The sequence below is a fragment of the Perkinsus marinus genome (genome assembly GCF_000006405.1).
Source record: "Perkinsus marinus ATCC 50983 genomic scaffold scf_1104296975560, whole genome shotgun sequence".
Classification (NCBI taxonomy): domain Eukaryota; phylum Perkinsozoa; order Perkinsida; family Perkinsidae; genus Perkinsus; species Perkinsus marinus.
In genome coordinates, this window is record NW_003200738.1 from 162,782 (window position 1) to 180,627 (window position 17,846).

General features: G+C 44.2%; 5 protein-coding genes across 5 annotated transcripts; 2 read left to right on the forward strand and 3 right to left on the reverse strand.

The window, feature by feature from the left end:
- The first annotated feature begins 1,369 nt into the window (after nt 1-1,369).
- On the forward strand, nt 1,370-3,345 carry Pmar_PMAR016101 (conserved hypothetical protein). Its single transcript, XM_002765261.1, has one exon. The coding sequence runs from the start codon at nt 1,401-1,403 to the stop codon at nt 2,964-2,966; it is 1,566 nt and encodes a 521-aa protein (XP_002765307.1). The 5' UTR covers nt 1,370-1,400; the 3' UTR covers nt 2,967-3,345.
- A 4,337-nt stretch (nt 3,346-7,682) lies between these two features.
- Nucleotides 7,683-10,970, forward strand: Pmar_PMAR016102 (transport protein, putative; the record flags this gene model as incomplete). The annotated part of the gene is made up of 12 exons (XM_002765262.1): nt 7,683-7,815; nt 7,855-7,981; nt 8,233-8,365; nt 8,412-8,549; nt 8,792-8,831; nt 8,881-8,977; nt 9,136-9,310; nt 9,708-9,845; nt 9,886-9,979; nt 10,146-10,220; nt 10,645-10,803; nt 10,855-10,970. 12 exons carry the CDS (start codon nt 7,683-7,685, stop codon nt 10,968-10,970), a joined length of 1,425 nt encoding a protein of 474 aa, XP_002765308.1.
- Nucleotides 10,971-11,442: 472 nt separating this feature from the next.
- Nucleotides 11,443-12,639, reverse strand: Pmar_PMAR016103 (Delta-5/delta-6 fatty acid desaturase, putative; the record flags this gene model as incomplete). The annotated part of the gene is made up of 1 exon (XM_002765263.1): nt 11,443-12,639. The coding sequence occupies one exon, from the start codon at nt 12,637-12,639 to the stop codon at nt 11,443-11,445; it is 1,197 nt and encodes a 398-aa protein (XP_002765309.1).
- A 156-nt stretch (nt 12,640-12,795) lies between these two features.
- Pmar_PMAR016104 (Delta-5/delta-6 fatty acid desaturase, putative) lies at nt 12,796-14,169 on the reverse strand (the record flags this gene model as incomplete). Its single annotated transcript, XM_002765264.1, has 1 exon — nt 12,796-14,169. The coding sequence occupies one exon, from the start codon at nt 14,167-14,169 to the stop codon at nt 12,796-12,798; it is 1,374 nt and encodes a 457-aa protein (XP_002765310.1).
- A 150-nt stretch (nt 14,170-14,319) lies between these two features.
- On the reverse strand, nt 14,320-15,717 carry Pmar_PMAR016105 (conserved hypothetical protein; the record flags this gene model as incomplete). The annotated part of the gene is made up of 1 exon (XM_002765265.1): nt 14,320-15,717. The coding sequence occupies one exon, from the start codon at nt 15,715-15,717 to the stop codon at nt 14,320-14,322; it is 1,398 nt and encodes a 465-aa protein (XP_002765311.1).
- Nucleotides 15,718-17,846: the final 2,129 nt, after the last annotated feature.

Sequence of the window (17,846 nt, forward strand, 5' to 3'; positions counted from 1 at the left end):
CTTGTTGTTCGCTTTGTGGTTATGACGATCCTGTAGTTGTAGTGTTACTTTGCTGCTACCGCGTCACTGACTATAACATAGGTATTGTGATTATATTCCTACTATAACGTCTCTACTGCTTTCGGGTAGAAAGCAGGTTGTTACTTTTCTTTTCCCGAAGTACACGGTACAACCGGGCATACAATTGGGCGCTCTAGTTGCCCCTGGGATAGGTGTGAAGTGTCCCAGCGTATTCTACTATAAAGCCAGTCGAGTGGCTGGCAACCTGAGGCTCATTGATAGTTTGTTTAAAACAATGAATCTTCCTCTAGGAATTGATCTCACACTTTGTGGTTTTGAGTTCATCAGTGCATCGACGGGTCGGTTATTGGTCTAGGAATTGGTTTGTAATAGTAGATCAGTGAGGTTGTATTCCGGTTAGGAGTATCGCAATGTTCGTTATCTCGGCTTGTGTGGTTTGAATGAGATTACACTGGGAGGTTGACGTCGTCCTTTCTACGAAATTGTACTGAACACAGTAGTAAGAAGGTAGGGCTGTGTCGATGGTGGTCGATTCTGCTCGCTTTTGTGTGGTCTCATTGTTTAGGTGAAATTGACTAGGGTATCGGTTTGGCCCTCGTGGCGAGTCTGGAAGAGTCTAGAGTCCCTATGTAGCAGAGGTTTGGAATGTGAACAATTTGGAGCTTTGCTCTGATTGATGTGCTCGGTTGTTGTCAGTGCTAGAGTCATCAACAGCACGGTTGTGACCACTCGTAACTCTAGCCATCAACTATGATCTTCACAGTTCAACAACGTGTGCTAATTCCTAACACAAACTGTCGTCGAGGTAGATTGTGTTGCTGTCAGATTTGTGCTGCTTACGCAAGAAACTCTTGTGTACTACCTTAAACTGATTCTCGTGCAAAAAATTGATACCAATATCTCTGCATTTATAAGTCGTCAAATAGTTGGTATCACAAGCATGAGGAACCACGAAGAAATGTATGCGCTCTGAGGAATCTACTGGAAGACCGTTGAAAGAGGGCTTAGTACAACGAAAAGAAGAGGATAAGTATCGATAGTTTTGAGGGAACTAACGGATACTGTGGTGTAGGCTGTTAAGATAGCTAAGGCGGGATGAGCCCTGCAGTGGGGGACAGAATCTTGTAAAATATTTGTGTTGACGCTATGCTAGCGCCAAGATACCGTCCGCTAGATCCAGCATTCAATCATCGTAATTCTTATAACGTACCACAACTTGTGTATATAGTGAGAGTCTTCACTGGTGGTATTAATCGTACGACTATCAGTGTGTTTGTTTGAGTATCTTTTATTGTTTATGGAGCTGTGTGGGGATCGGTCATTGGTGCTTTTGCATTTTCTTCCACTCAGATTTTAATTGCCGAAAGCTCATTGTAAAGATGTCCGTCAAGACTGCGCAGGCTGTTGGTCAACCAGGGCTTCCTATAACTGAAAGTGATTCGGTTGTAGTCGAAGAGAAGGTAGCGCCCTCGAAGTGGGACAAGGTCCCAGGAGGAAGCGTTATCAGGAAGTTCCTCGACTGGCAAAGGAAGAGTTGGCCTGGTATCAACATCCCTATATTACTCTTGTTGATTATCATCGTCTTGGCTCTGTGGTGGGTTCATCCAAATGACCTGAGTCCACATACATGGCAAGTGTTCGTCACCTTCTTGGTCACTATTATTGGCGCTGTTACGGAGCCTATTCCCATGTCTGGTATTTGCTTGGTGTCATTGGGTTTCTGTACATTAACTAATATTCTGACGACTGCGCAGATTCTATCCGGTTTTGGTAACGATACCGTATGGCTAATTGTCTTTGCATGCTTCATTGCAAGCGGTTTCGTTACTACCGGCTTAGGCAAGCGGTTATGTTTTATTATTTTAAAGTATATCGGCTCTACCACTCTTGGACTTGCTTATGCTTTCTGTATCTGCGAGTTCATATTGGCCACGGCAATTCCCTCGTCCACTGCTAGAGGTGCGGGTATTTTGCTACCAATTTTGGAGCCTTTGCTGAAGGAAGGCTTCCAATCCGACCCGGCTCTAGGTACTGAGAAGTCCATCGGCACGTACATGATAATGGTTGAGATTGTTGCAAATACAACCTCATCTGTATGCTGGTTGACTGGTGGTGCTTGGAATGCTATGATGGCTAACTTCATGGAAGCTGTCGGTGTGAAGATTAATTGGGGGCAGTGGGCGTATAGCATGGCACCTGTTGGTCTCTTGCCGTTGATCTATGCACCTATTATCCTGTTCTTCCTCTTCCCTCCTCAAATCAAGAAGACCCCTCAGGCTAAAACGTTGGCTAATGATAAGTTGGCAGAGATGGGAGGCGTCAGTGTTTTCGAGTGTGTCATGCTTGGTGTGTTTGCATTGATCATTATCCTCTGGATCGTCTCTTCCTCGGTTGACTTTGTACCTTATACGACTACTGGTGTGGCTATGCTCGGTCTGAGTGTCTTGCTGATGACTGGCATTCTTGATGTGAAGAGGGATATTGTGAATAACAGTGGAGCTTGGGATTTGTTCCTTTGGTTCGGTGTGTTGCTGATGTTGGCCACTGAGTTGAAGGAAACTGGCTTCTTCGAGTGGTTCGCCGAAAAGATCGACTTGTCAAGTGTGGCGGCTTACGGTAGTGTATGGATTTGCACGGCTATCTTCTACGTGTCCCAGTATCTGTTTGCAAGTATTACTGCACATGTCTCTGCCATGTTCCCAGTGTTCCTGCAGATCATGCAGGCCGCTGGTGTTCCGATGGAGCTTGGTTGCAGAGCGCTTGCGTATACAACTCTATCTGGGCATTTAACTCACTATACCAGCTCTACCAATCCACCTTTCTTCAACTTGGGATACGTCCCGTTGAGGCTTTGGTGGTTCCAGGGTGTCATCGTGATGGTTGTGAATCTTATTGTTATGAACACGGTGTGCTGGGGCTATTGGTGGTTGCTTGGTTTCTGGTAAGTAGTTAAACAAGTTCGTTCATCAAGGCGTTTGGTGATGAATTCGCCTAAGTATTATAAAGAAATATCTACCTACTGCTATCCAATAACAAGCTAATGCTATTCGGCTGTATAAGCTCTTCTGTTATTAATGTTTGATGGCTACCTATACTGTAAATCTTCATCATTTATCTCCTGTTAATACCCTTCAATCGGTGATGTTACCGATTCGAAGCAATTGTTGTTGTCTGTTACGTACGATAGACCGATCTCATTGTCGCTCATGCGCAAGTACTATGTAAAGATCGTGATCTTCCCAAAATATTAAACGTCATTGTTCGTAGTCGCTAGAAATGCGACTATGTTATCGTTCCTGCCTTTCATAGATTGATGATAAGACACTTTCAAGTTTTCACATATGCAGCAGTTGTGTTGATGAAGTTCTATAGTTATGTGAATACAGTAGGCGTATATCAGTTCAACGTATTCGGGACTTTAGTGGGCTTGTGGTCCATGTGATTGATGATTCACGGTTGGGAAATACGGTCGTTCACCCGGGTATTAGGTTCAATCATGATATCTTTTACCTGGTTATACCTCTCTCGAGAAACTCCATGAGTGAAAAATTTATAAGATTTACATATCGGAGAATACATAATTCCTCGATCGTCGATATTGATTGTTTTATACACTTTTTCAATCACATTTGATTCCCATGAAGTACATGAGTTTTCAGCCGCTGAAAACCCCTGCCACTCTATGGAAATCAACTTTCACTATTCAATTTGTTCTTTCATTCGCTGAATTTGAGATTGAAAATGTGTAGAGTTCCCAGCCTGTTGCGTTGCGAACCCTGGACACCAGCGGGTCGAAGACGCCTAAGCATACTTTTCGGGTTCTGAAAGTACCCTTCACTGTGTAGTGTACAAACACCGCCTACCATTCTATTGTCTGTTTTCCCGCGGGATCTGTCAGTCTGACTGCTTGAAGTGAAAATAGAACAACACATGGTTTGTATAGTTTAGTACGTCAGTGTTCTTATATTCTATAAGAAATATAAGTAAAAAATGCACATAATTCTCACTGCCGGAGCGTAATACGTCAGAAGCGTATCGCCCATTAATACGACAGATGCAAGGTAGGCTTGAGTATTTCTGCGGTGTAATACAATCCGGCAATCGCAACTTTTTGCTAATATTGCGGATTTGCCGAATGCTATAATTTCTGACAGTCTCACTTTTTTGCTCTTTTGTATGTGCTGCTTTCTCAGTTACAAAGTAGCAACCACATTTACAACCTAGCAATTTCTGGTATAGGTTTTAGCAACCCAATGTTGAAAGTAGCAAATCCAAAAGTGTTTTCCAGCAAGTCGCTCTTTTTTGCTCTTTTTTTGCTGCATTGTATATTTTCCCGGAATGTTTTACACGCTGGCACTTTTGCCCAAGTGTGCTTCGCCCGCACGTTTTCGTTATTCTGGCAAGTTGTGCTCATTTGCTGTTTGATATGTTTTGCGTTGTAATTCTATAGTCTGGCATTTTTCAAGGTTTGCCCTTATGCTATGTTCCTGCATGAAATATACAACTTGGCAGTTGCCGGTATGTGACAACGCTGCGCTACTTTTATGTTTCGGCTATTTGCTCTCTTGTAACTTACGCCCTGCGGGAATATATACTAGCGTTTTGCTCATTCGCTCAAACTGCGTCTCTGTTAGCGTTATTAGCAAACTTGTCATTTTGCATTATTCGTACGAGCAATATACAATCGAGCAAACATAGTTATGGGATAGCGCTCTCGTTCGATTACGGTATTACGCCTTATATCTTATGCTCCAGAACATGTTCATGCCCTGTGCACTCACTAAGTATCTTATCTATCAAAGGTGTCACACTTTGTGTCTCACTCCAAGTGAGTCACTTAGTATCGGGTCAAAGCGTGATAGCACTCTAGTGAGATATATCATTCACTCCGAAGACAGCGCGAGTTATGATCAATGCTGAATACAAAACACATGATTGCTCTTGCACGTCGCGATTGAATCAGATGAGATAACAGTTAAATTGAGTCCCCATCTTCGAGTATCCTATCTCTTTGTGCATCGTATCAGTTGTGTCTCATGGTTTGGTACGATTGTACGTATTGACGACTCAACAATACCCACAAGTTAAACCCTCAAGTAGGCATTACGTAAGTATTACGGGCAACTTTGACATTCTGCACGATAAACATTTGCTCATGGGCAGTGGCACTCATCGGAGCGTCTTCGTGGAGCTATTGTTATAGACTTTGCAGAGGTGTCGAAGGATTGTACAGGGGAAACGCAACACGGACTAAATTACTGATTATGAACTCTACAGCCCCCCGCACACAATATTCGCTCCCGGGCACCACTAGAGGGCCTTCATAGAGATACTATTAAGGGCTACAAGAAAAGCATATTGAGAAACGTCCAATTTTTCTCTACCAATCACCGAGACAGCTACTTGTAGCAGCTACAACAGCTGAGCACCACTGAGGTGCCTACCTTACTGCGAGTGCGTACATGGTCGCTAGTCTCCAGTGATGGGAGAAACTACTTCGATTCCTCACGCTCGTCCTCTTTCGACCGCTTCTGCTGCAATTCTTTTGCCGCGTGGCTCTCATACTCCTCCACCAATAAAATAGCATTGTTGTTAGGCGAGTACTTTCGCACTATCTCCTCACATCTGGTATCTCGGGAGAACTTGTTCAGCGCCGGGTAGATGCAGAGTGCTAACTTAGCACTGCTAAGCCAGCCTGCCTCTTTCCCCGACAATTTCGATTTTCGCGAGGGGCATCTTTCTGCAATGACCAGTATTTGCTCAGACTACAGAAGAGCATATTGGTTCGCATGCAATAGGCCACGTAGGAATCAGGATGCGTGTATGAAAGCCACGACATCTCGCATGGGCACCACTGGGGTGCCTGCAATACAGCACTGCACTGCAGATGAGTGATCCATGTTGATCCAAATAAGTGATCTCGGATCACTCAGTACGAGTGATTCCGCCCAATACGAGCTACCACGTAAACACAAATCCTCTCCCTCGTCCTTCTGTGACCATGTGCGAACTGCAATGATGGGGAAAATATGAAAATCCAACGAACCCTTAACGAATGTAAGTCTTTAGTAACGACCTACTACCACTTACAATAGTCCATCCATCATTCTCCCAGTGCTGCAACTATACTTATCTATATCGACAGAACCAAAGAACTTTGCAAAATAGTCACCACTCAGAGACTTCGAAACTATAATGCAATGCTCAACACAATCACCAACAACCCACCAAAGTTCGACTCTCGCGTGCGAAATTTCAATTCCTTCTTCCGATTGTAGAACAGCGAAAATTTGCTCCATTGCGGGGTTGCCCATTCGTTAAGCGGTAAATTGCTCCTCTGAAAAGTAGCAATTTGGTCAATAGTAGAAGGAGCAATTTATTGGTTTGCCACTTTTTTGAGCAAAACTGCTAAATTTTGTTACATAGTAGAACTTCACATAGCGGCAACTTTTATACATTGTAGCAACTTTCTGAAATATAAACAAGCAAACGATATTCATTCGAGCAGTTTCTGTTATACAAAACGGCAAATTTGCGTATTTGTAAAGTGAATTTTACTACTTTACTCTTCTGTATATCAGCCATAGCGTTTTTACACACTAGCACAACAGCAAAAGCCGCAGGGAATATACATTCCAGCTAACTGGCACTTTTTTGCTATTTGCTCCTTTGCTATTTTGTAACTGAGCCGTATTTCTGAGATTTTTTCGGTCGGGCGCGCGCTAAATTATCGGCGCAGAGTGAGCCAACGACGACATGGATGTGGGGGAAATTCTAGAGGGTTCGACCGTAATACCAATTTGACGGAACCGAACTTGGTGTGGTTTATGACGTTTTGTGCAGTTGTTGTTCCTTTCTACTTGTGAATGTGTTGGAGTTTCCCCTAGTGATATGAAAAACACTGATGAAAAACATATCTCACGACTGCTGCATAGCGCGAATATCGCGTTTTACACCTAGTTTTACGTCCCTTCGCGTAAAATGGGTGAACAGCATTATTTTGATTTTATCGATTATTGCCTCAGCAAGATTCAACAAGACTCCCTCTCACATTGAGTAGCTGTTGAGCCGTCCCTAGCCTCACTTCATGCGTTTAGTCTACATCTCTCCTATGGTTGACCATTTTCTTACTGTTACTGTTGGCTCTGCTTCTGGTGGTAGCCCTTTACAGCTAAGACTCGTATTGGTCCATAGTAGAGGAATTGTGTTATTATGGGAAGGGATGAATCAGTGCGAGACGCCTGGGCTGGCCTGAGCTTTTACGGAAAAAGTTTTCCGTAAAAATATCAGCATTTTTGGTGTAATCGGATCGTCAATCATCACTGACGGTTTTTCTCGCGGCTTTTTTACCCGAGAAATTGCATTTTTTCGTGAAATTTTGCCTGTATGATTTTTACGAAGGGACTGTGTTGAGGGTTTCGGGTGAAAAGTCAACCACTGCTCGTTGCTGTGTCCAGATCGCTTTTATATCAATGATTCTTCCAGAAACCTCTGATGTTCCCGAGTGAAACTCATTATTAATTTCCTACACGGCTAGGAACACATTCTTCAATCAGTTCAACATCATCACATTATAAACATTTTTCCTGTTGTTATCAAATCCTGGGGAAAGTAATTTCTCAAACTCGGCTGAATTCCTGTTCCGTAGCTATGATTTTATTATGTCTACTCCCGACCCTCCTGAAAAACTAAGATGGGCTGTTCTCATCGTGGCCTGTCTAGCGCTCTCTGGCCAGTACTACGCCTATGATATTCCCTCCGCGATAAACGATCAACTGCAGGCTCGATTCACCGGTAGGTTGTTGTCAGAAGTGACCGCATCAGCTACTTTAGGTGGAGGGAGCGGTATGACTGTCGAGGAATATACCTACTACTTCAATCTCTTATATACCGTCTATGCCCTGCCCAATATGGTAACGCCATTAATACTGGGAGTCTCTATAGAGTGGATTGGTATGAGGTAACGAGCGTTTGATATGCTGTTATGATGTGATGATGTGCTTCGGCACTTGAGTGAATTTTGTGAAACTTGTACAACATTTCAGAGGTGATCAATGAATATTAAAGTAGCTGTGTGGAATAGTTCTTCAAAGTCCATGCAAAAACCTAAACTTTTTCAATGTCTCATGTAGTAGTAAGATTCCGAAGGCTCCCATTAAAAATGCAGTTTATCCCTGTAGGCCTTTTAGCATGTCAAGAAGCTCTGCTCAGGTCCATGCTCCTCCTACTGGCGGTACTGTTATTGCTCGGGCAAGCGCTACAATGTGTCGGGTCGTATTATTTTTCTATGAGGACTATGCTGCTAGGAAGGGTAATCTACGGACTAGGCGGGGAGAGCATGAATGTAAGGGGAACTCTCGGTGACCTTCCTCTTATACCTTTATCTTCAGGTGGCACAGACAACTCTTCTAGCAGGCTGGTTCCGAGGGCAGGAGATCGCCTTTGCATTAGGACTCAATCTCTCAGTTGCCCGATTTGGCTCGGTTCTCAACGATTTGCTGTCACCTGGGGTAGAGGCACGATATGGAGTAAGTGTTTGAGATGAACTTATCGCTGTCCATGGTTTGATAATATATGCACGTGGTTAACTACATGGGAAATTATGAAAATTTTGAGCAAAATTTCCATAATTTTACATTACTTTTCATAATTATAACTCCTCAAAATTTGAGGAGTTATCGGTGGTCTTTGCACACTCCATAATGTAGTGAGGAAACTTACGAGTTCAGTTGAGGGAACCAAACATATATTTCTACATTATGTTTCCTAGGTAACGGGAGCGTTCATAGCGGGGCTCATAGCGGTGACAAGTAAGCTGTTCTCGTAGTTATGGTGTCACCATCGGTGGACTTTTTTCAGGTACGGTTATTTTAACGTTGGTGCTGTGTTATTTCACGAAGCACATCGATGATGATATCACTAGTGAGGAAGTTCCCAGTCAGGGCTTCATAGAGAAGTAATGCTAATGGTGGCTTGGAACTCTCACATACCTTAACTTTGTTATTCGAAAAAAATGTACTGTCAGTTCTTAACGCGATCGTTCGGTTTTTGTATTGAGAAATGCGCAGTTATAACGGCTACTTATGGCGAAATATTATCATCACTGTGTTGAAGTTCTTCCTTTTTTCTCAGTCTCCAATCGTCATTGTCACTATCGGTAGACTTCTGGTTGGTATGTCTGAGCTGCGTCCTGGCCTATGCGGTTATACTGCCTTTTAATAACATCGCCGCGGCATTTTTCGTCGAGGTGTGGTATCCAACGATGGATAAAGCGGCTGCCCACGTCAAAGTTGGACAGATCATGGGAGTAAGGATATACCATTACTAACAGTTTTTCCTATACAGTTGTCATATTGTCACCCTCAACAGTGGATAGTAAAATGGTGTCGATCTTTTTTCACTATTATTGTCATCACGCCTCTCAAGAATTATTGATGAACTCTCTTGATTGACCAAGGTGATTTGCATAACGGTTCTGTGGAGAGCATTCCTTTGTTATTCGGGAATGCGGTGAAGAACTGATCGCCCTTCTTTTCTGCCACGTTGTATCTGCTAGGGTATGAACAGTATCACAACATAGTGATACTGTTTCGTACCGTATGGCGGTGCAACTCATACCGCTCTCGAGAGTTGCCTTCAATGGCTCGTTATTATTATGATCATTTAGTTGGAGAATATTCGATCAGATACTTTTTGGGGTGTCAGCATTGGGCTCTCCCATTGCTGGTATATGCATAGACAAATTGGGTTACCGCCTCTATTTTCTCCTGGCTAGTTTTACTATGGCGACATTGGCACATATCATCCTGCCTATATTGCACCCGGTACGAGGCTTTATTCGTTCTAAGTTTAGTTGTTGTGTAGGTGATATCTATGACCGTTTTGGGGCTATCCTATACGGTGTTCGCCTCTGCAGTATGGCCGTTGGTAGCAGCTGCAGTACCTCCTAGGAAGACTGGTAGGTTGCTGTGGAGAATTTCTGGCTTGATCTCTTAACAAGCTGCATTATGTGTGATTGGCAATCATCGTAGAACTTGAGTTTTCGACATTAAAATGATGTTGCCGGGGATAGAACCAGGGACTCATCGCTGCATCGATGGCTGTGACTCCGGTTTGTCTGTTAGGCGCGGCCTATGGTGTTACAACGGCTGCACAAAACTTCGGCTTGGCGATTACGCCTGTTATAGTGGCTCATATACGTAAGTGGACAAAGGCTGATCGAGGTGTATGGTGGCAACTTGATAGTGATGCAATCCTCAGTGTAAATTCAACTTCAATACTGTGCTCTAGATCTAAGCACTTTGCTCAGGGCCCCGGACTCAGGGGGTCCATCCTATCAATTGCTCAGTGTTGTCGTATCACACCCCAATGTTATCGTATAGTGCAACCGTAGAATCTGTACCCTGTATGGAAGATAATGCACATGGTCAACTTCATCTGTTGCTGACAATATGAAAATTCTGAGCAAAATCGGAAAAATTTCATTGGTTTTTCTACACTTATATTCGAATCCGTGTGTAAGCCTTGCATAGCAAAACTCTCATATGATGGTACGCATTAATATGGGAGGTCCACGCCTATATACTGCTCCGCTGTTCCTGTCCCCATTGGTCTCGGTGACAGGTTCATCCACTGGCTCCTACGTAGCCGTAGAGAAGTTCTTCTTTTTCATTGGTACAGCTTCTATAGGGGTGGGCATTCTGCTATGGATGAGAGATAGCCGGTCTGGTGGAATGTTGAACAGCCCAGTTCGGTCCAGGGGAACTGAGCCTCTCGATCCGAGTGAGTGCTTGGATTCACAGCTTCACGTTTTAACATCTTGGTTGTCATCAGAGTTGCCCATAGAAGGGTCATCGATTGAGACAGGCCCCGGTAGTGAAGAGGAGAGCACCCAGGAGATGTCCGAAGATGATAGATTATTATTTAATGAGCATATTGTTGATGGTTAATGATGCATTCGCAGTGTACTTATTGTAATTGAGTTGTATTAGTTGGGTAACTTAAGGGCGGTATCACGATAATTGACGGGTAGATTTAATCTGCTAAAGACGGTGTGCGGAAGAGGGGGTCGTTGACGGCGAGAAAGAGAGGGTGTTGAAACGCGCATATTATGCACCATAGTGCGGGGAATGAGTTCTAACGATAGGGACGATAGTTTCAGTGCAGACACGGTATTTGCGGCAGACATACTCAACCTTGTCATCGAACTAACCTCCTCCGGTGTTGGGCGATAATTACTAGGACGAAGTAGTCCTCACTAGGAATGAGGACTATAAGAATTGCAGGGTTTTCAATATGTTATAGTATATGCTGCAGATTATTAGTGCTCCGCTGGTAGAAAACATTGATCACTCTCAACCAAACATTATTGATCTTACATACCAATCATAAGCGTCTACTATGCTCTCCTACACTATTGAGCTATTCCACTATGGCAACAGCAGCCAGATTTGAAAATGTGAGATTGAGTGCATGTAGATAACCGACCTCGTTATACTTCAATCCATGCTTATGGAAAAATTCTCGAACCCTCATACTGACGTAACCAGGGAATCTAAACTGAGGACATGACGGGAAGAGATGGTGCTCTATTTGATAATTCAAATAACTCATGAGCCATGTGACGAAATAATTGTTAGTTGACACATTAACTGTGTGTTTAGATGCGTATTCCAACCAGTTAGCTCTACCATTCTGGTTAATGACAGGCAAATGTGTATGTGATAGAGCGAAGTGTACGAAGATGTACATACCACCAACATGCACACTTGCGATGTAACATAACAATATCGATACCAATCCATAGCTGAACCCGAGATACACAATAACTAAGTAGCGTACGAGTAGCCAGAAAGACTCCATTCGTCGACCTGTCCTGATGATATGCCTCGGGTGTAGGTAGAATTGCCAAAAGAACGATACCAGTAGTGTTGATATCGGGGCAAAGCACACAGCTTGGGATCTGATCCAGACCGATGGTAGACGGCCTCGAAGTACGGCCTTATTGAAGGCCACCAGGGGCAATGTCTCGAGATCAACATCTTTCCCTAAATGCTGAGGAGCAGCATGATGCTTGTTGTGTGCATTGCGCCACCACGCAGCTGACATACCACAACCAATGCCGAAAAATAGTTCTTGGAGGAACTGGTCAACTTTCCAGTTACCAGTCAGAGAGTGATGACCTCCTTCATGCATCAACCAACCAGCACGACCTTGAGCTACACCAAGTACAGCACAACCAACGTACACATTACTGGTGCACAGAGCCAGATAGAAGCCAATGAGATAGAGAGCAACGACTTCCAAGCAGCGGTATACAACATGCATGACGCTCGGCTTGAACACACCTCTGCTGACGAGGTCATCTCTTAGGCGTTTGAAATCATCCATGATGGAGCGTTGGGTTGAAGGAAGGAAAGTACCGTCATCATCACGGGATGGTAGGGTTTTGAGGATCTTCTCTGCCTTCTCACTGCCAGCATGAAACTCACGAAAAGCATCAGTGGCATCAGCACCAACTTGGAAGAGGATAATCTTACCACCTGGATGACGATTGATGAACTCGGTGACATCGTATATGCGACCATCGATGCAGATTTCCTGACGAGGGAGCACCATTCGGGAAAAGGGGCCTCTGTAGAGGGTAAGAGAAGACATTCAACACAACAGGAAGAAGATGAAAAAGATTCTATCAGAAAGCTACTGACCATGACGACAATCCTCTACCACCACTATGAGTTGACCATGTTCTTGTTGCGGTTGCAATGATGAGAACTACCTAGCAAGCAATCTCTCGATGTTACGCAGAGCATTATGATGCAAAGTAGTAACGGCCGCCTTGGTTAAACTGACAATGTTGGTTTCCTTGTATGGCAGTCCTAGCTCCTGGGCTAGTGACTTGACCAGAAAAGTTGTCTTCGGAAGATTATGGCGGGGCATTGTTGGGAAGAGATGATGCTCGATTTGCATATTAAGACCACCAGTTAGATAGAACCACAACTTCTTCTCCCAATGAGTATCACTGAATGAGCCTATATTGATAGTGGTTAACAATGTCTGACGAACGAGTGATAAGGATTCACCAGAAGCTACCCTAGGCTCGTTGTAGTGGCTGGCAAATACAACAACAGCAGTTAGAAAGCCACTAAGCATGTAGGCCAGAAGGATGAGCAAATACTTACCACTGGTGTACGATATGATGCCAACAATGAGTATGTGAAGTACCAAAGCTACGGTATCCCTCCGGGCATGCATACGGTTGTATCTATTAATAGACTTACTTTGTCTCAAGCAAACCAATACCGACTCGTACAACCAAAATAGATGCAGTAGAGTTAGCATTGGTAGATAGTAGACAGCTTGATATCTGTTCACATTACCAACATCGAAGTCCTCGAAAAAATGCAACGGTGGTTGAGTTAGTATATCAGGATCATTCTCGTACTGATTGGTCAGCACGTGATGAGTATTATGCCTTAGTTTCCACCACAGAAGTGTATTCCCTCTAGCCAAACCAGTAAGCCAGCCAAGATAGTCATTGTAGTTCGCACAGTTAGTAGTAGACTTTGGTAGAGCTGTATGATGAGACCAGTCATGTCCCAACCACCCCAGCTGAAACCAAGCGAAACCTATCAGTGCGGTTGACCAAATACCATAGTCGAAGTAGAGAGTAGCAAACCCGATGATGAGCAAACCGAAGGCTATCATTGCTTTCACTCCTTCGTAGAATAGATTGCTTTGAAACCAACCCTGGTTCCTAGCATGAGTGCGTAGCTTGTAATACATCAACTGTTCTCTCGATAGAGACTTCTCAATAGTCTGGACATCACCAATAGAGGCGTTGATGGGGGCCGAGGAGACCCCATTTGAAAACCTGATGATGCGCTTGATAGCTTCATCAGTGTGCATGGCCATAACAGCATCAGTCGCGTCCTTCTTGTTGAATGCTCTGAGCACTTTAGAACCACCAGGATGGTCATTCAACCAAGCTGTAACATCAACCCATGTACCAAATAGTTTGATAACAACCCTCGCATCCTCCTTAGTATCACCAACACTAGGAGTAGTTCGGCTTGGACTGGGGTGGGCGTTCTGGTCACCACTTGACAGGTCTTCTTGTAGTTGCACAGTAGTGGTTGAAGTAGTCATGGGAAAAGGGGCCTGAGACTCACAAATTGATATCGAGTAAAACACTAACAAACATCGACACTGACTATAATCATCGATAATGACTAGAAAAGGAGATGATGGCCATTGATTACGGTGGAGCCAACTCATAGTGAGAAAAACTGATTGTCGTTACGCATCAATATTATGCATAGCCAACCATACTGATGAGTTACATTTGAAACCACTACCAAAAGCCACCTGTAATACCCTATCTCCACGCTTAATACGTTGGTCACGTTCGAGCCATGCCAACTCATACCATATGCTACTGCTACTGGTGTTGCCTCTCTCATAAAGAACACTACGGCTTGCTTGGATATCATAGTCTGATAGCTGGAGAGAATCTTGTAAGGTATCCAATACACCACGGCCACCAGCATGAATACACCAATGATCAATGCCCTTTCTAAAATCAGGTACGTACAACTCACGACCTTCTTTTGACGACTTCCTCCTCATCTTCATCATCACCATCGAATATACGACCTTCAACAGTTCTCTCAGAGGCAGAACCACATAAGCAAGCTTAGTAAAATTTTGTTTAATAGCAACAGCAGCAACTTTGATAATACTCTTCTGGAGCCTGAGTGTAACAATGCTGTTGGGCTTGGTGCTGTCATCAGTCTCCATAATCGTTTCAAAACTCTCATTACCGAGAACTTGCGTTCTTACGGTATGTAACAACTTATATTTACCACGAGATAAGTCTTTAGGCAATGACGATAGCAAAGCAGCAGCACCACCACATCTGAATAATGTGTTACCCATCAGTGGTTCACGATCATTACCACGATAGAAGCAACGAGTTAGTATCTCAGTTGACACAATCAGTGCCCTACCTCTGGTCTCTCTCAACAGACGCGTTGCTAGATCAATTGTGATAACACCGGCACTACACCCCATACCACTGAGGTTATAGGTGATGACGTCATTCCTCATACCGACTTCATTCACTATCATAGCAGCATGTGACGGTGTCGGGTTGTACATGGCGCAATTGACGATGATATAGTCAATAGATTTAGGATGCACACCAGTCTTCTTAAGCAGATCTTTGACCGTAGTTATGATCACTTCCCTCGCTTCCTCTCTAGTATTGACAGCAGAGGCATCAGCGGGGGCGTTAGTCCTCAATGACTCAACAACCACTGGAGGGTAAGCAGCACTCTTACCAGGGCAAGTACCAGACCTTTCGAGAAGACGCTGCATGAAGTTGAGTGAATCTTCCGTGTAGCAACCTTGTATCTTGGCAATGTTGATGATGTCTTCATGGCTGACCTTCCAAGAGGGGGGAGCGTCAAACTCAGCATGATCGATGCAGAATACATTGGGCTTGCTGTTGTAATAGCAATTACATAACCAAAGTAGCGTTATTCCCGAAAGCACAGATAGAGCAAGTGATATGTCGTAAAGGGGCAGAGCTGCGACATAGTAGTGATAGCCAGTGATTAGAGTTACGATAGAAGAGTAAAAGAGTAGCTGTTGATAGTGGATAGAGACCAATGTGATGTAGGCTACCAAACGCATGCGTCGAGTGCTACCACTACAAGAGGCAGGTATAGAAGAGGAGTAATCATGGTTACACATTCCAAAGGGGCCTGAGATGATGATATCACAGATAGATATAACCCGAGTGAAGTGACGCTCCGCAGGAAATCGCATGACGACGTAATGACTTTCTAACGATCGTGTTAATAGTCACAACGTTGCTGGATCAGCAACGCTGATTCAGCAGTACGCCTAATGTGACTATCCTCAGATAAGATTCTCCTAGTTAAAGGCCATATATTATGCTACGAGTATAGAGTCTGGCAATGTTAGTGCAGCACATACCGTGGCCCTACATTCTGGAATGTAGGCCTGTGCAATGAGCGTTTTGCACGCGTGCGCAAGTGATTGGTGCGCCGTTCGTATTCAACGCGCGCGACGAATGACCGGAGGGACTCGATGTATTGAGTTTTGACGAACCACGACAATTTCCGACGTAAACTGCTTGATTTTGCATCTCACCAGTATTTGAGGGCCCGTAGAGACGCGCCGAGGGGTTTTGGGGTTGATCGCATATTAGAGTTACGCTAATGCGCGACCACTCGAATTGATTCAGTGCTCTCAATAGTATTGAATTTGACAATTTTGCCATGCGTGCCGCTCCCCTCTGGAGAATGCTGGATGGTGCATGTCCACAAATCCCGAATCAGACAGGCAGGAAAATGCTGAAATTATCACGCTGTTTCGTATTGAGTCTGAGTATTGCTCATCTTTCGGTGCGCCGGAGAGAGCACCGCTCGATTCACTCGACAATGGGATGCGGTTCACTCCCACACGGAGACTCACAACAATATCAACAACAGCAAGATTGGAATACACCTTTCATATGTCTGCTTCACAGTTAGTAAGATCAATCTTCTCTCAGTCGGAGCGTCATCTTGTGAGTACTGTGCGGGGTCAGAGGTCTATGTTCAGTGTCCACTCTCCACTGGAAATTACCAAGGAAATACTCGTCAGAGTCTCTGCTGACAAGATAGCATGTCGCAGTTAAGCTCGGAAATGGCATGTCTACTCTCGAACTGAGTCGACTTTACTATGCGCATTTATCTTCCGCAATTCGTCCAAGCCGGATTGTGTTCCGATTGTTTTTCCGACCAAGGTGGATGCCATAGGTCGCGCTCTCGGGAGATTGCGTGTACTGCGGCATTTCTTGGGATGGCATAGCTGCCCCACTGGCGAAATTTGTTGTTTTCAGTGATGTATCGGGGTGGTATATCTGCCCCATCGAATAATTTTATTGTACTCGAGCATATCGTGGCGTGGCATGGTTACCCCAGTGGGCTACCTATGGCACGCCAAGATAAGTGGGTAACCCCACTGAGGAAATTTGTTTCACTGAATAATTTCGTACACCCAGGCATGTTTTGGCGGGCATATCAGCCCTACTGAAGAAGTTCACTGTACTCGAGCATATCTCGGCTTGGCATATTTGCCCCACTCAGGTATATCTCGGCGTGGCATATTTATCCCACTTACGAAATTTATTGTTCTCCGATATATATTGTCCTGTATTGGAGGAATCGGATCCGTTGCCGGCCATATAGGGAACGCAAGGGTAGCCGATGGATCAAACTCGAACTATCTTGAATACGGATAAGTCTAGACTAGAGAAATGAAATGATAAGACCAATAGTCTAGTTCACTTGACTACAACGAAGGCCATGCACGCATGCTCATGTTCCTGGCTGGAACAAGGCGACGCACAATGCGTGGCGCACAACTGCTTGTCTACGAATAGACAGTCAGGGAAAATCAGGAGCCCTCATCATCGACTCCTACAACACTGGCATAGGTGTCTCACTGAAGATTTTTTCATACTCGGACACATCTTGGCGTGGCATATTTGCCCCAGTGAAAAAATGAAATATATTGTACTTAAGCATATCTTAACGCATAATAGTTGCCCCACTCTGGCCTATGTTGACGTGGCATAGTTACCCCGCTTTGGCATATTTTGACGTGGTATATTTGACCCACACCAGTTCATTGTACTCGAGCAGATCTTGGTTTGGCATGTCTGCCCCACTGAAGAAATTGTGTGTTTATACTCAGGCATATCTTGGCATGGCATATTTGCCCCAGTGAAGAAATTCATTTTACTTGAGCAT